Source organism: Piliocolobus tephrosceles, chromosome 8 (genome assembly GCF_002776525.5).
Source record: "Piliocolobus tephrosceles isolate RC106 chromosome 8, ASM277652v3, whole genome shotgun sequence".
In the NCBI taxonomy this organism is placed as follows: Eukaryota; Metazoa; Chordata; class Mammalia; order Primates; family Cercopithecidae; genus Piliocolobus; species Piliocolobus tephrosceles.
In genome coordinates, this window is record NC_045441.1 from 122,018,308 (window position 1) to 122,043,208 (window position 24,901).

Sequence of the window (24,901 nt, forward strand, 5' to 3'; positions counted from 1 at the left end):
AGGAGCTGCATCATCTACAACTTTTCTGAAATGGGATCCAGTATCTTGCAGTTGAATAAAACAACTTACAACCATTTTTTAGATAAGGATCAAAGACAACTTTCTCAGTTAACTTTTAAACCTTCTCAGCTTACATGCTCTACAGAAGGTGGCAGTTACAATTTACATTTTACAGATGGAAGACTCAAGTCAAAGACATAATAAATAACCTGCCTGAGGAATTTTGTGTCGATGTGACAGCCAAATGTGTATTTGCCATTAGCTTCATATACAAAGTATATTCATAAGCACGTTAACATCTTTCTTCAATTTCAGATACGACATCCTCCTCCAGCAGCACATTCACAAACTCCAGAGGGGAAGTGAAATACTACAGAAGTTGATGTAGGTGAGCTGATGCTTTAAAAACAAAAACCAACAAATAACCCGAAACTTCTAAAGACATAATTGTAACCAAGAGGCTTGTGCCCAAAGGGTACAGGTATATTTACTTTATCTAGAATTTTGCCTCTTCAATTACTATGTCTCTTACTGAATAATCAAGATGTTACTTGGCTCCAAGGACCGTGGGGAATAAAATGTCACCACTGCAGCTGCTATATTTCTTGCTCATAGCCCTTCAAATTAAAAAAGGGGGAAAAAAGGCCCAATACAAATGCAGAATTTAATTAGTTAGTAAAAGCCCAAATCCTTGCCTGAAGCCCTGTTCTTCCTGTAATATCACATTCTTTTCTTCTTGTGTAAACTTTTCATTATGAAGGAGGCATCTTTATAATACAATAACTCTAGTTATAATGTAACTGCTGGTAACATAACTCCTGCATTAGAGAAGGCAGCATGTTCAAGTAATGTTGTTTTAATACAATTTGTGTTCAGCAGAAACCAAGTCAACTTGATCATTTAAAATTTGATCAATGTGAATTAGTGTCTTACTGAGATAAACCATTTGATCATTTCAAAACTGATCAATGAGAATCAGAGATAAAACATTTATCACGTACATTTGGTATATTAGATCCATTCGCACAGCACTAAAGTAGGTTATAAGTAGACATCAATACGTGTTAGAGAAGATGTTCAGGGTACCTGTCAGCTGCAGATACAAATACACATAAAACAGTATATAATTTTAGTACTTTTGATAAGGCACGTTACTCAATAAGGGAGCTGGAGTCACTGACAAATTGCAAGAACTCAGCTTCAGAGAAACTAGAAAGAGAAGTACAGAACTGAACAGCTCAAACTTTTGAAATAAGTTTTAATTAAAAGTTTAAGAAGAAAGGTAAGTAACATAAATTTACCTAACTTCTAGAAGAATTTTAAGACTATTAATCAGAGTAAACTTTGTACTTTTAGTACAATTAGTTCTATTAATCTAGTATTTCCAAAATGAGGTTGCATTGACATTCAGGCTCACTGGCTTATGCATCTAACAGAATTATAAATTTGCCAGTCAAAACCGTATTTAATTATTTTACAGCCAATTAAGCAGGATCTTTAAACACCGTTGCTTAAAACTGTCCATGATACACATGTGTAATTATACAGAACACGAGAAACACCTGCTGATACTATTGGTGCGTCTTTCTCGGCTTCACAAATTCATCCATGGCATAACTATTAAAATCTTACACCCAAAAAAGAAACTAAACAATATTGCCAGTTAAAGTGCAACCCCTTAAAAAAAAATCAAGGACATTTTAAAGTTCAAGGGTTTTATATTGAAGAAAACCTTTAAAAACAGGGTAATACTTACAAAATCCATTTTATCTGTATGAGTTTTGCATAGTATTCCTTAGATACTCTAAAATCAACTAAACTACTTTTACAAGGTAACTAATCTTTTACTACTTTATAAGAATAACCTAAGCTTCTTCTATGAGCCTAAATTTATAAGTCAGCTTTCAACAACTTCATTCAAGGATAAAAGCGAAAACCCCTCTAAAATCTGGCACACAAAGGAGTATTACTGGTATTCACATCCGAGTTCATAGAACTGTACTTCTTTAGAAGTGCTTCTTCTTTCACAGAAACTGAAGCCATGTTAAAAAGTTATACCTCTAATGAAATCATTCCAAAAATATTTTCAATATATCTATGTCACTTTCCATGCGTATTTTTTCTTTCTTTTATGGAAAATAGAAACTCATCACTAAATTATATAAAGAACAGAATGAGAATGAAATATCAATTGTTTTTTAAATGCTTTTCATTTGTTTACTATTGCATTGTCTTTCTGATGCATATATTGCCTTTAAAATACTTAACATGTCTTTTAGATTTGCTTTACATTTACTTGATATTTGCTTTTCTATTTTAAAAACAATTCACATGCATGAACACTCTGGTAACATCTTCTTTCTATAGGTGTGGCATATCAGCTCCAACGCAGCCACAGAGATCTGATTCTGACATTGACCAAGAAACAGGAGGTCGGCAGCACTCCAGCTACATTGCGGAGGCTTCTCTTACATGCTATCCTATCGTGAGTGCTTTATATGCTGGTCATCCTGGCTAGAGTATGAGCTCCCTAAGGGTAAGAACTCCTTCTAATGTGCTAGAGGTTTAGCATCATCTAGAATTTGTTTAAAAACAAATACAGAAATTTCTCCGAGGGCACAGAGTTTCATAACTTTTTATATCAAAATCAAATGTAGTATTTATTACTTTGGGCTAGACCCGTGTTAACTACACATGTAACATTATTAAAATAGTATTTTGTTTAATTAATTACCTATGAGGTACAGCATAGGGATTAATATAAAATATAATTTGCATTAGGATTAGCTATAACATATTACTAGCACCATATAATAGAAACTGCCACCTAAGTTGTTATAAAATGTGACATGAAGTGTTGACAATTACTGTTTTAGTTGGATTGAGAAAAGAAAAGGTATTCCTTTTGAATTAAGACTACATGTAAAAAGAATGCTGGATTTGCTCAGTGATTTAGGTTTTAGAGCTAAAATTTTAAATCTACTGTGGAAAAATAAATAGCCCAAATTATCTTCAAATCCCTTAGTTCCCACTGAAATCATGGTACGTAATATTTCTAACAACTTGATATGCATTAGGAATGTAATCACCCCAACAGAAGAGAACTAACTTTGTATTTTTATAAGGATCATCATTTTAAAAGTCTGTCTTCCTTTTGTTTTTCTCTGATGAACTCTGAGTTTCACGCTAGTAGTAAGATCCTGGCCTGTTTTCTTAGTTGTGTATTCAGAGCTTGGCTTGTCACACAGGGGCTCTATGAATGAATGATATGTGGATAAAGTAGGAGAAAACAATCCATTAATTCTTAAAGTATTTTACTGCCAAAACTATAAATTGAGGGGCTGAAGTATGAGCTAATATTTTAAGCATCCCTAAAATAATTCCATTAGCTATCCTGGTAGGTTGCATCAATGGACTGGTGTTAGTCATGGGCAGCTTCAAACGCTCTTAGCTTTCTTTCTCTTTACAGTGATTTGTATGACCCCGATCAGGTATATAATACTGCCCTTGACACTGCATTTTAAAAAGCTTCTATCTCCTGTAACCAAGATGCACACAAATGAATCCTACTTTCATCAGATACAATTAACTAAATTCTCCTCAAAGTCCTTTAGAACTTGTTGCCTAAGAGGAACTGTTGAGTTCAGGTACAGGTTCAAGAGAGAACTCTTCAAGGTGATGCTTACAGGTGCTAAGCTGGTAACACAGATAGGAGCCAGTGAAAAAAATCTGGCCAGGCGAAAAACCCCTGTCACGCAAAGCAAATATTATATATTGTCTTACAAAAGTCCTGATTATCTGAGATGGCCAAATTTCTAAAAAGAAATAGCAGTCTATTAAGTAATCTCTGTGCCTTCAAAGATGGCAAGCATCTCTTATATCCAATGTACTATAGCTTCCTAGGTGTGAAGCTAATGAACTCACTGCAAATCAAAATACAACATTCTAGGAAGCTCAGTCTAGCAGGAAGTAGCTGGGAGAAAAAAATGATATAATGAAAGCCACTCTCTAAAAAACTAGCTATTAACATTTCTTCACAGTGTGTTAAAACCTAGGTTTTGTGTGCATTGGAGTTAGTCAAACTGCAAAAATCCAAGGGTACAGTCCCCAAGATTGCTCTCATTTCTGACACATCAACACCAAGTCTGCGGGAGGCAGGCGGGGGTCCAAACCATCCAAAATTCAATGGTTCAATAATTCATTGAAAGAACTCAGAACTCAATATAAGCTGTTAAACTCAGTGATGGTTTACTATAGGGCAATGATACAGAAAATCAGCCAAAGGAAGAGATGCATAGGACTGCACTTGGGGTGGGGATGGGGTGGGGGGTGGGTTCCAAATGCAAAGCTTCCAATGTCCTCAGGACCTACTGCTCTCCTGGTAGCAATGTGTGACAGTGCCCATGGAGTCCAGTCAACCAGAAAAGCTCACCTGAGCAGCACTCTTCAGAGTTTTATTGGAGCCTCATTAAACAGCTTGACTGACTGATGGTCCACATGATAAACTCACCCCCTCAGAGGCTGAGCTGATACCACATGGTCCAAGGGGCCCAGCAAGAATAGCAATTTCTTTTTTTTCCCCTCTCTCTCTCTTTTCTTTTCTATTTTTTTTTTTTTTTTTTTTTTTGAGACAGGGTCTTGCTGCGTTGCCCAGGCTGGAAGGCAGTGCTACCATCTTGGCTCACTATAACCTTTGCCTCCTAGGCTCAGGTGATCCTCCTACCTCAGCCTCCAGAGTAGCTGGGGACTACAGGCATGCACCACCACGCCTGGTTAATTTTTGTATTTTTTTGGTAAAGACAGAGATTCACCATGTTGCACAGGCTGGTCTCGAACTCCTGGGCTCAAGCAATCTGCCCGCCTCAGCCTCCCTAAGTGCTGGGATTACAGGCATGAACCACCATGCCTGGCTGAGAATATCAATTTCTATCATTTAGGAAATTCCAAGGATTTATAATTTCCCAGGAGCTTGGTACAAAATCCAGACTTTTCTTTGGCCAAGGCCAATTCCTTACTACACAGTTTGTCCAGATTATTAATTATTCTTGAATAATATTTAATAGGTAAGACAAAATGATGCTGTTGAGGTTCTGTTTAAAACAAAGCCTAACTTACAGGGCCCTGCTGACTTGCAGGAGGTCAGCCATCATGATGTCAATTTTGTTCTTCCCGTGGCCTCTCACTCCCCAGCTCAGGCTGAATGACACAGCAGCCGGGCAGAACTTCAGGACAGGTATTTTTCCATCTAAAACCAGAACTATCTTTTTCTATGAAATCCACTCTCCACTGATTTTCCAATCTGCTAACCTCATAATTCTGGTTCTTTTGCCCCTTTTATCTAAATGTTAGGGGATGAACTGTGTGCCCTGAAAATTCCTAAGTCCAGTGCTCAGTACCTCAGAATGTGACTGTATTTGGGGTAAGGGGCTTTGAGGAGGTAATTAAATTGTAGTGAGGTCACAAGGGAGGGTTTTAGTCTAATATGACTGGTATTCTTGTAAGAAAAGAAGATTAGCATGTAGACACAAGAGGAAAGATTGTTTCAAGACACAGGGAGCAAATGGCCACGTATAAGCCAAGGAGAGAGGCCTAGAAGCAATCAGCCCTGGCATCACCTTGACCTCAGACTTTTAGCCTCCAGAACTGTGAGAAAATACATTTCTGTTATTTAGGCCACCCGGTCTGTGGTACTTTGCAGTTCTGGCAAACTAATACACCAACCAATCACTAATTCATGTCTAATCTTTTTTTTTTTTTTTTTTTTTTTTTTGGAGACAGAGTCTTGCTCTGTTGCCCAGGCTAGAGTGCAATGGCATGATCTCGGCTCACTGCAACCTTTGCCTCCCAGATTCAAGCGATTCTCCTGCCTTAGCCTTAGCTACCTCAGTAGCTGGGATTACAGGCATGCACCACCATGCCCAGCTCATTTTTCTATTTTTAGTAGAGATGGAGTTTTGACACATTGCCCAGGCTGATCTTGAACTCTTGGCCTCAAGTGATCTGCCTGCCTTGGCCTCCCAAAGTGCTGGGATTACAGATGTGAGCCATCAAGCCTGGCGCCATGTCTAAACTTTCAACAACTTCTTTTTTCTCTTGCACTTGTAGAGACTTCCCATCTGATTTTTCTTTTTCTTTTTTTAAGACATAGTCTCGCTCTGTGACTGGAGTGCAATGGCACAATCATAGCTCACTGCAGTCCTGGGTTCAAGTCATCCTCCACCTCAGCCTCTCCAATAGCTGGAACCACAAGTACATGCCCCCACAACTGGCTAATTTTTAAGTTTTTCTTTTGTAGATACAGGGTCTCACTATGTTGACCAGGCTGGTCACGATCCTCCTGCCTCAGCCTCCCAACGTGCTGGAATTACAGGTGTGAGCCACCACGCCTGACCTTATCTCATTCTTTGAGTTCTTATTTTTCATACCTCCAACTAAACCCCACATCCACCATCAGGTTACTTTTCCTTCAGGAGCCCAGAAATCAGAGCACTCATCTGGTCAAACATCTTCCCATGACTCATTGCTCAATGAAGACCAAACTTCACAGCCCAGCAGCTAATGACCCACTGACCTTTCCAGCTTTATCTTGCGCAAGTCTCTCTGACTCAAGCCACTGCTTTGTCACCCACCAACTATAGAGCACAGTCTTCCTTCTGAATGTCTTTCCTGTCCACCTACTCAATACTCTTCTTAAAGGCTCAACTAAAAAATCATCTTCTTTATGAAAACTTCACAGATCACTCTAGTCAAAATTGATCTCTAACATATCCTAAATTTAGTTGTTTTTATAGGTATTGTCTTAGAATAAAGAAATACTCGGGGAGCCAACTCAAAGGTTCTCATGGTATAGAGACAAAAAAGGGTTTACTACCTTAAAAAAAAGAAGTCACTATATCATTAGGAAGAAAAATAAACACCTAACTTAAAATAAGATATGTAGAGTAACTTAAAAAAATCTATACCTAGTTCTATTAACATGTCTAAACTCTTAAGATCTCACGTTAATCTTTCATAGTGAGACTTGTGGCCCATCCTTAGAAGGTCTCTCTCTGCTGCCTCCAAAGAGATAATTCACTAAGGAAGGCTGAAGGGTTTTGGCTCTTTAAATAAACCTCAAACCATCTTCAATTTTTAAAAAATTTTATTTGAATCCACATTACAGTAACACTAATATCCATTACCACACAAATTGTACTGTAGCAGAAAGTAGTAATTCCACCTTAGGGTTTAATCATTTTATCAGATGCTTGCAAACATGTGCAAGGAAGGAGGTCAGAGCCCGATGCAATCTTTCAACTAAAGCTGTCACAACAACTTTTTCTGCTTCACTAATTTGCACATGTGCTACTAATAGGGGTTACACAATAGGACTATTTATATACTTAGAAAAATTCTGAATGATGTCTTCTTACCCAATGTTAGAACTGGCAGCAAAGGGAAAGTACAAGGCTATGGGTCATGACACTTTGATCCATCAATTATAGAACATTCATTTAAACACTCCAAGGATTAAGAGAGGTAGCAATTTAACATCACCTTCATAATCAAGGGCCAGGTAAAGTCTATGATTTAAAGGCTTTCAAGGTACATGTGAAGAAATGAAAACAGCCTAATCATGAGAAAGGCAGATACTCAAATTTGGACATGCCCATCATTTTATTATACAAAAGTGAATGGTTTCTATGTTTCCCTTAGTAAAGTGGCAATTTAACATGATCTTCATAATCAAGGGCATTCTATTTTATATATTATTATAAATGAAAATTCTATTACTGTTCATTTCAATTTCCCCCTAGTTCAAAGAATACATTGATTTGTAGCAAGCTTTCATCAAATGCCTTTTTCTCGGCATCTGAATTCCAGTTTAGCAGATAACATGACCCCATCTCAACCACCACCAAACTCTTCCAAGTATTCTAGAGTGCTATATAACAAACTATGTTCTGTGTAAAAAGCACTAAAATTGTGCTTTCATCTTGTTAAGAATAATAAATAATTATAGTACTATTAAAAACTTACTTGAACTTTGCTTCCACCTCTTCAGCAGCTTTCTGATATTGTTCAGTGGTGACTTTGTAGAACTCCGAGCTCTGTGGACAAAGATTGATAGCAAAGGTTTCACTATCCAAGATGACAAAACGTGTGGAAGATTTACAACTTCAAAAAATACATAAAACCTTGTTTCAGCCACTCAAGCAGTAGAAGGCGTTCTTGTAAAGGTGGCATGGATACATGGAAAGCTACTTGTTTAAATAACAGTAGAGTTGTTGGTACATACCAATTATAATTACAGAGTAAACTTTCACAGTTACGATTCCTTATCATTTGATCCTCTGGAGAAAATTCCTAACATTTTGGAAAGATTCTTTAGATCGCCATTATTTGGAATCTACTCTTGTAAGATCAAGGGATGCCTGAGATCAAAAACTGAAATTCACACATATTCGTATTTGCCTATTATTCCACTGGTGTTCCTACTAGGATATTAAAGATCATTTCTTTCTACACAATATTTTTGTCATCAAGATGGTATGTATGGCTCACACCTCTAATCCCAGCACTCTGGGAGGCCAAGTTGGGCGGATCACCTGAGGTCAGGAGTTCGAGACCAGCCTGACCAATATGGAGAAACCGGTGGCACATGCCTGTAATTCCCCCTAATCAGGAGGTGAGGCAGGAGAATCACTTGAACCCGGGAGGTGGAGGATGCGATGAGCAGAGATGGAGCCATTGCACTCCAGTCTGCGCAACAAGAGCAAAACTCCGTCTCAAAAAAAGAAAAAAAAAAAGTTTTCTTTATGGAGTTTAAGTTGTTCTATCATTTCCACATGACCACAAGAACAGCAACATTTGTAACAGCAACATTTATAACTAATTTATAACAAGGGGGCAGATTGAGATAATTTTAATAACAAAAAATGTTTCCACTATTAACATGAATGGACACATAAACAACATAAACCAAGATGCAGTGGCAAAGTAATGCCTTTCCTGGGGCAGCAAAATTTATCCATTCTACTAGCTACACTGAAACTGGTCTTATTGCAGGAGGTGGCCTAAATGACCCCATGAGCCCTGAGACTCAATGAAATATCCTGCAAAATGCACTGCATTAAAAAACAACAACAAAAACACCACCACAATACAGTGGTCTATTGTGTACCTTTCATTCTCTAATCACTCAGGTTTCACATGCATGGCTTGGGATCATTTATTTTTTAATAAATCATTGTTGGTTGGTGAAAAAATGAAAGTGAAATCCTCTTCACACCAGCGACCCCTTTGCATTTAACAATCTAGGTTGTCCAATGACAGTCACATCCAGGATTCTTGGATGTAGATAAAATCAATAGGTATGTGATTAGACAGCAGACTCAGGGTGGCTAGAGCCATGGACAGGTCACCATTTGAGATGATGAATGGCTTTCTATCAACCTATAGTCGCCTACGATGCTAACATTTACTATAATCTTATTTGGGCTACGATTTATCTTTCTTGCACCTGATCAATAAAGATGAACAGAACAGTTGTAAGGATCGATTGTAATTTTTTATCATTTTCAAGCACAAAGGTGCATTTCTGACAAGAAGACAATATTCTAAGTGTACTGCTGCTGCATTTTATAAAATTGCAATTTGAGTGATCAACTGCACTTGTCTGTATGACGAGAGGTTTTAATTCCTCTGTAGGTCTCAAGCTATCAAAAAACCATTTGTCATCTCAGATACTTAACATTACGTCACACCTTCCTATCTGTTTCACTTATAAGATTTTCTTCCCTTTAAAATACACACCAGTCACAACACACGCTTTTGCAATGTTTGGCGTAATCTTTCCTTTGAACTCTTCTATCAAAGAATGTAGCAAAAAGGCAGTTAATAATCACTAACAATAGTTACTCTCACTAAAGATGAGAAACTCCCAAATTACTCTAACGAAATGTTGAGTGGGTATTATGTTACTGAACTATCTATTAAAATGCTGGCTAAGCAATAATATCTTAATTAATACTTTTGCTTACTTTAAGCACTGGAACTGTAATATCTGGACAGAGACAGGACTAAGTTGAAAGATCTGGTTTCTGGTTCTGTTCTGTGACCCTGAGGGAGTCTTTAATCTCCCCCAGCTTCCCTTCCAGTGTAACCCGTCGAGTATGGATGATAATATTAGCCCTGCTTATTTCTGCCAAAGCTGTTGAAGAAATCAAATAAGATAGGCAAGAGAGCTGTGAAATCTGTTAAATGTTTTCACAGAGTAACATAAACATCTCAATGAAATAATTTTGGAGGAAAATAATTAGGGTAATTCCATTCTAGGTATAGATTCTAAATGGTAAAAATTCTAAATGGTAAAAATTATACATTTTATTAAGAATGTGCACAAAAGCCATAATACAAATTAGTCAGTTCCTCTCTGCTTTGCCATGACAAATGCAGGTAAAATTATTACTAATTTTGTCAACTTTCCTATAGGATGTTAAAACACACACACACACACACGCAACCCAGTACCTGTGTTACTTGAAAACTTAGCACCTAATTCTCAAATTAAAGCTTTAGGCTTTATTTATGCTCCATACTTCCACCTCAGTGACCAGTTTCCCATATTGCATAAAATCCTTCCAACAAAGAAAAGTCCCCAAGAGGTAATATTATGTAACAACCAAGGGAATAAACACAAGTATTCTCAAGATCTATGTGTAGACAGTGTTTAATTTATTAAGTATTTGCTTATTCGTGAAGGAAAACTAAATTCTTATTATGCTAATAACATCCATCTTTGGGAATCAGACCCTCAAAAAGCTTTCCATCTAACATGGGAGAAAAGAACAATTATTATCATGGAAAGTCACAAATGCCGAGTTAGAAGTCATAGATAAGTGTTACTGGAGTTCAGAAAGAGTAGAGATCTCCTTTGGCCTCAGAAGACACTTTTACAAATGAACAGAATCTATTCAAAAAAACAAAACAAAACAAAAAACCAAAAAAAGCACACACAAAAAAACAACCAACCCAACAAAAAACACTCATTGTTTTCCAGTGAGAGAATGGATAAATACTGGGTATTTGTACCACGAAAATCTACAGAGTAAAGGAATGAATTAGACAAACATGCAGAGCAAAAAAGTGGTAGATCTGATCGGTAGGATGCACCTTATGCTAAGATTGGAAAAGCAAAAAATAATGAACAAGAAGAGTAAACACCAAGTTCCACTGATGATCTCTGAGTGGCAGCAGTCATGTGGTGTGGTGGAAGTGCACAAAAGGAGCTGGATGCCACAAAGTATGAGAACACAGGCTACGCTGGGTTGCTATATTTTTAAAAATGAGGTGTGGGAATGCAGCTAGTTGTTACATTGGCTTAAAATATTTTATAGGCCGGGCATGGTGGCTCATGCCTGTAATCCCAGCACTTTGGGAGGCTGAGGCGGGCATATCACGAGGTCAGGAGTTCAAGACAAGCCTGGCCAACATGGTGAAACCCCGTCTCTACTAAAAATACAAAAAATTAGCCAGGAGTGGTGTCTCGTGCCTGTAATCCCAGCTTCTCAGGAAGCTGAGGCAGGCAAATCACTTGAATCCAGGAGGTAGAGGTTGCAGTGAGCTGAGATCATGCCATTGCATTCCAGCCTGGGTGACAGATCAAGACTCCGTCTCGAGAAAAAAAAAAATTAAATATTTTATAATACAGACAAAAATTGTATTACTCCTACTTCCCTCTAAAGGGGCTAACAATACAAGATTTCATTTGGCTAGAATATAATAGTGTATTGGGCAGGGTGGGTACATCCTGAAGAGGTTGGCTAAGTGGAGATTTTACATATTCTTGAATACTAAACCGTTGCAGTGTATACACAATACTAAGCAAATATACTGTCTTCATTTTTATTGTGAAAAAAATTTAAAGTTACAGAAAATAGGCAAAAGATTCCCATATATCCTTCACCTAGGTTCCCCTTATGTCCACATCTTAGATAATTATGATACAATTATCAAAAGTAATGATTTAACAATGTTACAATAGTAGTAACTGAATTATAGACTTAATTCAGCTATTTCCAGTTTTCCCACTAATGTTCCTTTTCTGTTTCAGGACCTAATCTTGGATTCCATGTTGTATCAATTGCCACGGCTCCTTAGACTCCTCTCATCTGTGACAATTCCTCAGTCTTCCTTGTCTGTTATGACCTTGACACTTCTGAAGACTACTGGTCAGATATTTTGTAGAATGACTCGTGATTTGGGCTCATCTGGCGTTTTCTCATGGTTAGAGTTTATGCACTACTGGGAAGAATTCTACAGAAGCAATATGCCCTTCTCCTGCGTGATTTCAGGGGCTACTTTACGGCAACAGATCTTTTTATTGATGTTGACCTTGATTACCTGATTAAAGTGGTGTCTGCGGGGATTCTCCACAACAAAGCTACCATTTTTCCTTCCTGTAATTGATATCTTGCAGGAGATACTTTGAGACTATGCAAATGTTCTGTTTCTTCTCAAAGTTTTGTCCATCACCTTTTGGTATCCACTGGTGAGTCCTGCTTGCAGCAATGATTACTGTAGTGTTCTGATGGTGCAATAATTTCTTTCTTTCTTTTTTTGAGATGGAATCTTACTCTTTCGCCCAGGCTGGGGTCCAGTGGCACAGTCTTGGCTCACTGCAACCTCCACCTCCCAGGTTCAAGTGATTCTCCTGCCTCAGCCGCTCGAGTATCTGGGATCACAGGGGGACGTCCACCACACCCAGCTAATTTTTGTTGTGAGCCTTTGGTTCAAGGTCTATGGACCACCAGCTTCAGAGTCACTTACGAAGCTTATTAAACTGTAGAGTCTTGGGCCACATCCTGAATCTCTGGGGATGGGGCCAGGAAGTTGCATTTTTTACAAGCAGCTTGGGTGATTCTGAATACACACACTAAATTTGTAAACTATGGGGTTTCTAGAACAAAGCGAGAATAATATAGTATTTAGCTTGCCATTCAAAGTGAAAAAAATCAGTGTTTAGATGAATAATCGCAAATAACCACTTTTCATAATTAAATATAGCTATAATCTTTACAAAGGTACTCCAAATTAGTGATTCTGCCAATGTTGCTGGCAGATCACTGGAGGACCCCAAACTGTTCCAAGAAGTTTGTCTTCAGACATTGCCTAGCAACACCACAATGTTCCTACCCTGAATGGGTACTGAGAGGTAGGAGCACAACCATTTTCAGAAACGTTGCTTCTGTTATCTCTGTTGTCTTGAGATTGTAACAGGTTGTACCTGCTGCTATTTTGTTTATTATTTATAGATGACTGTTACTTTAATGTCATCATTATAACTGTTTTCTTTGGTTAACCCTACAGTTTGTAGTAGGATATCTGTCAATTTGTCTGATCATTTACTAATAGCTGAATTGTAAGACCTGTATGATCTGTGCTCAAATAAGGAACAATCACATTCCTATTTCCAAAGAAGATGCGTACATTCCCTCCCAAATTTGTTAAGAGTAATTACTCATAGTACATGGAGCGGGGAAGAAATCCTGTTAAGATGACCTTAAAAAGAGAACTAAAAAGAACAAGTGGGCCAGGTGCTGTGGCTCACACCTGTAATCCCAACACCTTGGGAAGCTAAGGTGGGAGGATCAGTTGAGGCCAGAAATTCAAGGCCAGCCTGGATAACATGGTGAAACCTCATCCCTACTAAAAATACAAAAATTAGCCAGGTGTGGTGGTGGGTACCTGTAATCCCTGCTACTCGGCTGGCTGAGATATGAGAATCTCTTGAACCCAGGAGGCAGAGGTTGCAATGAGCCAAGACCGTGCCACTGTACTCCAGCCTTGGCGAGAGAGCAAGACCTGTCTCCAAAAAAAACAAAAAAACAAAAAAACAAAACAAAACGTGGAGAAAGAAAGATGTCCAGGATCTTACAAGGTGGTCTCTAATGAATAATCATTTTTTTGTGTGTAACAACATATCACTTCTGTGCCTATAAGGTCCTTTACAGCCTAAAATAAAAAATATCTTCATTCATATTCACTCTGCATATTGTCCGGCCCTATAAACAGAAAAAAAAAATACTTGATATGATTTGTCCAATGGTACTGTTAATATAAATCTGTGGCAGGTAAATGTGATTTAATTCAAATATCAAAGGTGTGCTTTAATAATTTCTTTCAATAAGAAAGTCTTATTGTTTGATGTAAGCATAAAACATATTTTCTACCAAGACTCTTTGAGAAGGTAGATCTCATAAATTTAAAGTAGTATGACAGTACCTCTTAGATGTCTTAGCACTATCAACCATCTGATAAAGACTTGCACATCCTTGTCAAAGATAAGCCAAGTAAGCTCCTAGGATGTAAACTGTATCTAAAACAACAATATAATTCTCTATATTTGGAAGATATTTCTGTCACCTATCTTAATAGACAAGGCATCATTGGAAACAATAGGTATTTTGATTTTCTGTATTAAAACACATTCCAATCTAAGGCATCATGGATCAATTACTGAAAACATAGGCAACAAACTGAGTGGGGAGACTGAAGGCTCCATTGTACATACTTTTTAATATGATTCCTGTAAAACATACGCATATGTTGTCCACAGAACTCTGCACTTAGGTGGGCGTTACTCAGCAGTACAGCACGGTGGTTAAGAACACGGACTTTGGAGCCAGAGGGCCAAATCATGGCCCTACTCTTGTGAAACTGAGTAAGTTACTTAACCTCAACAGTTACTTGTCCTCTGTAAAACAGGAATAGTGTAATAATGATTACCTAATAGGATACTCTGGGGATTAAATAAGGTAATATATGTAAAACTCTTTGTAGCACCAGGGACTTAGGAATGCGAACTATTATTATGGCGGGCGCCTGTAGTCCCAGCTACTCGGGAGGCTGAGGCAGGAGAATGGCGTAAACCCGGGAGGCAGAGCTTGCAGTGAGCCGAGATTGCGCCACTGCACTCCAGCCTGGGCGACAGAGCGAGACTCCGTCTCAAAAAAAAAAAAAAAAAAAAAATTATTTGAACAGGGAAAAAAAAACTGTATAGTATGGGTGGGGTGGTTTTTTTAAAACACCATTTTAATAAAAATTTAAATCTTTAAAACAAAAGCCTTTTCTTCCATTAACCAGACATTGGTGAATGTTGCTCACACTGCTTACCTGTTCTGTTTTTCTGTTCCTTAAGATGGATGGGAAATACGAAGACAATAGTGGGCCAGTGTCAGGAGCGTTAATAGCTATGGCATTAACTAACCAGCCCAAATAAAAATCAAACCAATAACGTTTGACCTTATCACTAATGAAATCCAATTAACTACATTAAACAGCGAAAGTACTTTAATGCCAAGACTTCCCAAGGCCTTGATTTTTACTCTACAGTGTGAATCTCTAAGATGAGAACCACTGTTCATGATTCTCAAACTGATTTGCTCAGGGAGCATCTTGAGGGAACAGAATCTCCTAAAATGGTCCATGAGAAATGCCAGATTAAAGAAAAGTCCAACCACATGTCAATCCTGCACTTTCTGGCATGTAACTTTTCTTTTCTCAAAGTGGCATTTTCTTATGGGTTATTTTTCAAACTGATGTTCAACAGGTAATTGGCAATATTGAAAGATGATTCCAAAACTGATGAAGATTGATGGTATCACCTTTTATTCAGTACCAATAAAGAAGGGCATGCTATTATCTTGAATTTAAAAAATTCTGAGATGAAATCATTTAAGAAAATTGTTGCTATACCCTCCCCTGTTCTCTCAGAACCCGGTGGTACATTGCAAAAATGGCCACCATGCTTTACTCTTTTCTATATCCGTGCCCCCAGCAACATGACTTCACAGCTTTTCTCATCATAAGCGTGTAGAGTTTACTTCCCCACCCCTTCAGTCTGGGCTGTGTTTGTGTCTTGCTCTGGGCACCAGAATATGACAACAGTGATGGTGTGCCAGTTTCAAACCTGGGCCTCTCTCTTGCAACCCTGAACAGTGCCATGTCAATCACCCCAGGCTAGCCTGCAAGCGGAAGAGAGACTACATGCTATCTACGGTGAGGACAGCTAGAGCAGCCAAACCTCAGCCAACTCAGCAGGAGTGAGCCCAGTTGATACCAGTCCAAATTGGTAACCTGCAGAATCAGGATGTGAATAAAATGGTAGCTGTTTCAAGCCACTAAGTTTGTGGCGGTTCATTATATAGCAAAAGCTAACTGATTATGCTCTTTCTCTGCGTTCTTACAAAGAAGAGACTTTTATAACTTAACACAGTGTACCAACGACATGTATTTCTGTGTGGTCCCCACCTACTCCAAGCTCCCTAGGGGTAAGTATCTTGTCCTATTCATTATACCTAGAGCACTCAGCAAAGTACATGACACACAAACTCACAGAAATAATGTTAAGAGTGACACCTGCAATTCTAAACAGCATTTCAACTGTTGCTCATATTTAAAACAGCATGGGATAGAGACAAGTCTAGAGTAAATGAAATAATGTTATAATGAGGATGAAAATAAATACTACCTTTATTATATCCATTACAAATTGACAAACACTTCAGCCTGCCACAAAAAGGAAATGTGTATCACTTAAGATGTGTTCAATTACAATAATAGTACAGTAACAGTTGAAGCTCCAAACAGTAGCTTAAATAAGTAAGGGGTTTATTTTTCTTGTGTAATAAGAAATCTGGATGGGAAACTCACGGCTGATATAACTATCCAAGTATATCAACAGATAACTAGGCCCCACTCTTCTGTTTTCCCTTGTAGCCACCATGAGCAGTTGACTTCTGTCCTCATGGTTCAAGGTAGCTACTACACCTGCAGTTATTATGCCCATGCCCTCAGGGTGGAGGAAGGGAGAGGTTCAGAGATTTGCACTTCCACCCCATCGGCTACAATTATATCATGCAAAGGAGGCTGAGAATCCCCGCTACAAAGGAGGCTAGGAAATTGATTATTTTTGTTTTCTCACTTCTAGGGTAAAGAAGAAGAAAGAATTTGGAATGGGTGTTTACTGAGCGAATTTATTGTACCTGCCACAGAGAGCTGAGGTGACAGCACAAAATCAAGTACAAAACAAACTGGTTGATTTTAGATTCAAGTATTCCAATATTTCTTTCCAATATCCCTTAAACTAATTTGGGGGATGGGAGGGATTTACCCATCTGGTATCTTCATCCCCAAGAACAAAGTTTCTAGACCGTAAGGAAGGAAACGGGAATCAACAAGAGTGGGCATCATTCCCGAGTTTCTTTGGGCTGGCCATGGCCCAGGATTTTGAATGTGCAATACACTGCCATTTTCCATTTTCAGAAAGTCTCACTTTTAAAAGTATATATTAAAATGCACATGCACAGATACACATTATTGCTAGATTTGAAAAGTATCTGTTTTCAAGTTCTAAATTTGATCAAAAGAAAACATGCACACACACACACAGTATATGTGAAATATTTTCTCAGATTCTGAATCTTCTGTTTTATCATAACTAGTATGATCATACCCGTCGCAGGTACGAAAAGAATAAATCAAAGAGGTCATAAGAAAAATGTAACTGGCTCTTGTCAGTTCTATTATAGAATGCTTCATATGGAGATTAGGGCATGCCTATGTAACACATGAGGGCTGAGGTACAATTTAAATTCTGGTGGCCTGACACTGTTTCCCAGAAAAGAACAACAAGATGACTGCCTGTCCATTCAAGGATGGTGGCAACTCCACAGATCCTCAGCACCAAGACAATGGTGGCAGGAACAAGTCTGGTTCTGTACCTTCAAGGTACAACACCACACTGGCTGTAGGTGAGACTGTCCTGTGTCTAAACTGGTCTATAGTTACTGCTAACAACTGTAGGCCTCTTCTTCCTCCTACAACACATGCAAACACAAGCGTCACTCTAGGTGGCCAGCCAATTCCAACAAAGGTCCAGGGTGCCACCAACACCAATGTCAAATAAGAGCAGTTCTCATTGTTGAGTAGCCAGATTCAAAAGTCCTAATTATACTTTCGGTTATAATCCTCGCCCAGGAACTATCATATAGAATCAGCTAGATGCAGGCAATTATGTTTTTCCAAAGGTGAGAGTTAAGCACTTGGGGATCCAATTTAATGCTGCATTAATTGCTGCGCAGATACAATTCCAGGCACAGAAGCTCTGAAACAGTTATTTACTCAGTGGCATCAGGTGTTCAGAAGGAGTTCATGACTTATCAACCATTCTTTATTTTTACAGAGTTACACAGAATCAAGAGATTGACTTTGCAATGGAACTACATTTTTTACCAGAACTTTAAAAGCGATGTTTTTTTTTTTTTTTAAATCAGTAATAGTCCAAATTTAGTTTATCTAGAAGTTTTAAGGTTTCTTCTATCAGAAAGCCTAATGACTGTTTTGAATTTTGCCTTTCTTTTGTCTATACTCTAAAGTCGGTTATAGGTGGGCAGAAAAGCAGAAGGAATTTGAAATTATTGGTTTAAGAAAAGCAGTCCTCCAACAGAGTAGCTGGAACCTTAAAGAATATTTTATTACTGAAACTTCTTAAACCCATGGCCTTGAGTCCACTTCCCTGAACTCTCTCCTTTTATCTCCTACCCTCCATCTTTACTCAACACCCCCAGGAGAATGCTGTCCTTAGACAGAAAAATCAAAGCTAATTTAAATAGTTTGCAAATTGCCAACATCGTTCAGATTCACAGCATATCAGATCCAGTATTCTGTTTCTAAAAGGTACACTAAGGAATGGTTTGGGTTATTTAAACTGAGTCTCGCTTTTTAACATCTAAAATGAGGACTTTATCTTTCAGGATGACTGTATCAGTGGGACTATGTAAGTTCAGTACTTGGCATAGGGCCTGGTTTCTCCTTGTGGAAGGCAGAGGTTGACCATCACAATACCATTCCTGCCAGCAACCTTGGCTCCCTAGGTAATCCAAAGAACATGGATTTCCATTCATTTACCTATGCAACTATGCATGAACCTGAAGAATAATCATCAAGCGATGAATTCAAACTGCATCTCCATGTATCTAACATTCAGCATTGCTATTTGTTTTATGTAAGCATTGAACTCAAAAACCTAGTTATTTATCCTGCGTATCCCTAAATTTCTGCTAATAATAATTTGTGTATATGGATAAGTGAATCATAATTTGTCTCAGCCCTAATTTTTTCAAATCCATGTCACCAGTAATCAATAATAAATAACCAAGTTAGCAGTTCCTAATGAATCAAAAATCCTATTACATTCCACAGTCAAGACAAATTAAGATTCCCTATTGAAATAAGACTCTCACTGGTTTATCTTAAAATCTCTCCTTCCTCCTTAGATAACCCTAGTTTTAAGCTAGATAAATGGTAAACAAAACTAATATTCCAAGTTTGCTACCAGTGAGGCTGAGCTGTAAGCAGAAGTGTTATATGGGACTTCCCAGTAGGCTGCTTAAAGGGAGCTGATCTAAGCTGACGGGATCTTTTCAGCCCTTTTTCCCAGCCTGCTATGTTGATGTGATGGCCAGAGCTCCAGCAGCCATCTTGGGACATAAGCTGACCTTAAAGAGCAAAGGCCTGTGTTAGGCTGCTGCAGTGGAACAATAGGTGCCTGGTGCTCTTATGACACTGAAGCCACCATGCCAACCTTTTATTAAACAAGAGAAATATCTACTTCTAATGTCAGCCATTCTATTTTTATGATAGACAGGGTGAACATAATCAGGAATAGACCTCTGTAAGCCCTAAGATGTTTGCTTTTTGTACACCTCATGAATAACTTCAATAAAGTCAAATGCAATGACACACTAGAAGCATCTTTCTCCTTTGCAGTAATGCTTCACTTGTCAGGAATCTCCATTTCCTTCTGCCTCTCTCCTTTTCCAACAAAGAACAGGAAGAATTAAAAAATGTCAAAGCCATGTTTAACTCTCGCATCAAATCTTACCATCTCTGAGAAGTCACATTTCATGAAAACCCCATTGTCTCCTGGGTGCCTTGGCAAAATTAATAAACTGCTTTTATAATTACCCTTTCTTTCCATCTTTACTATATCTCATATAAAGAAACAGAGCTATTCAGAGCTTCTTCTGGCATTTCTAGTTTTATTCCAGGACCTTTAGAAACTTCACTAATTAGAGTCTCAGGTTTTTTTTTTTTTTGGTTTTCCAATTAGAATAGGAATCCTAGATTCACTGACAGCCCTGCCACTACACAAGGATAACCTTAGTTACATTATCTCATGCCTCAGTTTCTTCATCTGGGCAATTAAACAACTGCACCAAAAACTCATTTGGCATCCTAAGTTTCCTTTTATTTGTCACTTTTTAAATCTTTTAATACTAAAGGTCTGTGCCAAACACAGGGCCAAGAACTTGGAATATAATGGTGAGCAAACAGATGAATGGCCCTGCTTTTATGAAACTTACGGTATCATGAAGGAGCCAGACATAAATTTAAAAATCACATAAATATATAATTAGTAAACAATTACAGTGCTACTGGATCACTATGTGGAATTTTTTTATTTCTAGGAAGTGGTTTTTGTAATAAGTCTCTAAAGTCCTATATTTCTCTGAAGTATCTACCTTCATATTCAGTTTAGTTGTGATTTAATTTCTTTTAAATTTCTCTAGCTATTTGTGTCAGATAATTCAAGCTTCATCTCTCAACTTGTAAAAGTTTATTCTGACCCTTTTAGGAATAAAAGGAACCTATCAGTTTTGATACGGAAAGAGGTCCAAGAAGAAAACAGAAAGGTACAAAATACTTTGAATAGTTTATTTTATAAAATGATAAGCAAAAATACATGCACTCACATATCCAGAAATGTTCTGCAAGGAACAGTTGTTACAGACGTGAGAAGATACTTTTCTTTCTTTTATAGCCTTCTATAACAATTTAAGGTTTTAGCTTGGGCATGTATAATTTTTATTAGAAAAATATGCCTTCATTTCCAGCAGGTATTAAGTAAATTCTTATCATGCATGAAAGTTATCTAAATATTACTGGGAAAGTGACTCTAATCCTTTCTCTATTTTCCATGCTTAGATTGAGACTTCTCATTTATCTCAAATATAAGGTATTAATTTTTCTATTATTCTTTTTAATAATAATGCCAATAAAAGGTCTCAAATCCTTCTATTATTGTAGCCCTTCTCCCTGTGATAAAGCAGTATCAGCCATCTACACTCACCTTTTGGACTTCTATATTACACACCTGAGACTTTTCTGCTCTTGACATGGTTGTATGTCTCATTGTTTATTCCACAAGGGTGAGACAAAGCAATTTCACAGTTATCAGAAGGGTTATCACAAGAATTTACCGTGATGTCTTGCAAGACCTCTAGAGTAACTCTTAAATTACTGCATAGAACCAGCACAGGAACCTCCCATTCTCTCAAGGGCTGCGTGATGTGACACAGTCACTCTCCAGGTCATCAGTTTTCTTTGGGAAGTGCTCAATGAGGTGATGCCACATGCACATTTAACAGTACGTCCACTGGATGGCTTTATATATAAAGTGTCACATTCCTATTGCCAATATATCTCAGGCTTGCACTCCATTTTACTCCTGGTCTCATATCATCTCCTATGACTAGGAACTCTATAAATCTAACAAACAAACTCTCTTGTGCTTGCTCAGCTACAGGTTCTGGTGCAAGCACACGCACACAGAGTCCTCTTGAAAACTGTGGGCCAAGAGGAAAGCCATAAATGATCAGCCTTACTGCAGACGAAGCAGGCAAACATTGGCTCCTTTAACAGCAATGCTCTTTAGTCCTGCATTCATTCATAATTTTATATTAATAATCTGAAGAATTTATAACAGATGCTCATTTGGATGATATTGGCTTATCATTCCACCTTCTTCTCCAGCCCTCAGAGAAGCCAACCTAAAATTCATTCATTCAAGAAGCACTACTGCTGAAGAGCTAATAATATGGGCCGGGCCAGGCCAGGGGTAGGTCCTCGGAATGAAAGGCTGAAGATACCTTGAAAGGCTATTGGACAGAGAGCTCCAAACAGCTAACCAATTATAGTACACAGAGATAACTAGCTTCAGTTTTGCTGTCTTTCTTATCTTCAAGAGCTCCACATTATAGTGTCAATGCCATGGGAGGGAGGTATTTTTGTCATCCAACCTAGTGTTGCTCCCATTTGTAAGGTTCATCCTACTGACTGAAAATATGATTATAGTAATCATAGAAATAACCATAGGACAGAGAAAACAAATTTTAAAGATTAAAATTTAAAAGTTTAAAATTCTCAAAAAGAATTAGAAGACCTTGAATTATTATTTCTTTGGAATCCAGGTTGAGAGAGAAACTGAGTGAATCCAGTTATTATTACCCTTCAGCTAATTATCAATTAACTTCCTCATAGAGACTCATAACCAACAGATGGGAACAAGAATGCTTTCCAGAACAAAAGTTAAGTGTATAGACTACAGAAGGAGTCCTGTGAGGAAGGAGTGTTCGTGGAGAAAGGAATCCTGAGAGAGTAGGCTGGAGAGGCCAAGACAAAGCTTGCCTTCCTCCCACTTTTGCCTAGAACCTGACTTTTTAAAATACGATTGCGTCAAATCTCTAGCAAGACAAGACAGACACATTCTAATAGAGGCCAACATAAATAATTCATTCTGATTCAGAAAATCTACTTAAGAAAAACTTTCCTGAAGATTGAGCAAACCTCTGAACTCTTTCACAGGCATGATACTTGCTATGCTCCTCAGCACCAGCTGAATCAAATCTATTTGCTCAGAAGTAATACCTTTGCAGCACCACAGAAAATACGCACCTCTCATAAAGGGCGAGTGCCACAAACAAGCTCAGTATCCCAGACTGTGCACACCTCTCTAAGTGAATAAGAAGATGAAACAACTCCGACTGACCGCTGCAGGGTGACAAGTGAAAGCCTTAATGAGGAGGTGCTCTGATGGTGTACACAAGGCAAAGCATCCTTAAGCCCAAAGGATCACTACGCTAAGGAAGTTCTCTGTGTCACCTTTTGACATATAAAAGGTGACACAAATGAGTAAGATGGATTTACTCATTAAGAACTATGGTGTAATCCCAGCACTCTGAGAGGCCAGGGTGGACAGATCACCTGAGGTCAGGAGTTTGAGACAATCCTGGTCAACATGGCGAAACCCCGTCTCTACTAAAAAATACAAAAGTTAGCCAGGCGTGATGGCACATGCCTGTAATCCCAGCTACTCAGGAGGCTGAGGCTGGAGAATCACTTGAATCCGAGAGGCGGAGGTTGTAGGGAGCTGAGACCGTGCCACTGTACTCTAGCCTAGGTGACAGAGCGATATTCCGTCTCCAAAAAAAAAAAAAAAAAAAGAACTATGATGCTCACTCTTTTAATGCACACACTTAACATCTATATTCGATGAAGACAGTCTTGGGATTGGTGCAGGCAAGGGGTATAGAAGTACCATCCAAGACAGTGTCTCATTGTGAATCTACTTTTATCACTGGCATTGTGCACTCTCCGAAGTCTGGGATGAACTGTATTATATTCTAAGCTGAGATTTCACCTAACAGAAAATACCATTCTTTCAAGTCTCCTGATCGGGGAGTAGCACGGGGAAGGGCTAGAGTGCAGGTGTCTAGCACATATATTTCCTTGATAGTCGCATTCGAAAAATTTGAAAGACAAAGATTGGTAAAATCATTTGATTTTACCCTATCAAACTGGCTGTCTTACTTGCTTTATTTCACAGATGTATTAAGTATAATGTGCAAATGAGGAAATGGGTTCCCTCATCATTTGCTAGGAAGAGTATAAATTGGTACAATTTATGGCAACATGTTTCAAATGCCTTTCGAGTGTACTCTGACTCAAAGGCTTCATGTCTAGAAATATGTGAAATAATCATGAATGTATATAAAAATGTAGCTTAAAATTTGTTCATTGTGGAGTTCATCATATTGAAAAATGAAAAACAAGTATTTAGCCACAGAAAATAGCTAAAGTAAGTAGTAGATTATTCACATAATGGAATGATGCTGCTTAGAGTTTGGTTTGTTTTTCCCCCCTTTCCCCAAGAGAAAAAAGGAGAGAAGAAATGTTTAAGTTTTTTTTAGCCCTTGGTAAATAGATATAAGAATAAGGACAGTTATACAACAGTTTCTTACGGTTTTCCAAACTGTACCAACTCTCCCTCTAGAACAAAAAAGTAAAAACAAAAATCTACCATTTCAGCACAGTACAAACCTACGCAACCACAAGGTCAATACAGATGAGACAGTGGGGATTAATTTTTAAAAGGGGGTTGGGGGACAAACCAATTTTAAATTATGAAGGTTAAGTCCTATTTATTATTAGTATCTCCGAAATTCTTCTGCCATTTGTTAAGTGGGTCAATGTTCATTTTTTATTCACTCAAGTATTTACTGAATGCAACTCCTATAGAGTAAGGTCCTAGGACCCGAATTAGATTTTTTTTTAAATTTAGTTAAGTGATTTCCAGTGCTTATGATCTACTGAGATGTATCATAACATTCATATTCAAAAGTCTCTGGAAAGAAGGGAGGCTCTGGAGATTCCTCCTATACAAGGGAACACAATTCTATCAGAGCAAGAGTTGAAAGCATAGGAAAGCTGGAGTCTTGGACTGTCCGAAAGCAAATATTGTTAGGAATCAATTATTTCCTATGTTCATATCATTCGATTTTATGATAAAAACCAGCCAAGAAGGAAGTAAATTAGGGGCCACTATCTTTATTTTACCTACTAGGAATGGTAAACAAGGTCACACATTCGCTGGTGTTCAATAAGGTATTAAGTACCAGAAATAAATCAGTCCTTAAGTTCAGAGGTAGAAGGCCTTAGGTCTTGAGGTTTAAAATATTATAGTTCCTTCAGTACACAGCAGTAGATGGTACCCTACAGAGTACTTGACTAAGTCATG

The 24,901-nt window shown here is 38.0% G+C and overlaps 1 protein-coding gene across 2 annotated transcripts in view; it reads right to left on the reverse strand.

Annotated features, from left to right (window-relative positions):
* The window catches only part of CHCHD3 (coiled-coil-helix-coiled-coil-helix domain containing 3), a 292,241-nt gene that overhangs the window by 44,463 nt on the left and 222,877 nt on the right, over positions 1-24,901 (reverse strand). For both annotated transcript variants that reach the window (XM_023207831.2, XM_023207830.2), the window contains exon 6: positions 8,020-8,090. In XM_023207831.2, coding sequence (XP_023063599.1) covers positions 8,020-8,090 — 71 coding nt within the window. The remainder of the gene's footprint in view (positions 1-8,019; positions 8,091-24,901) is intronic.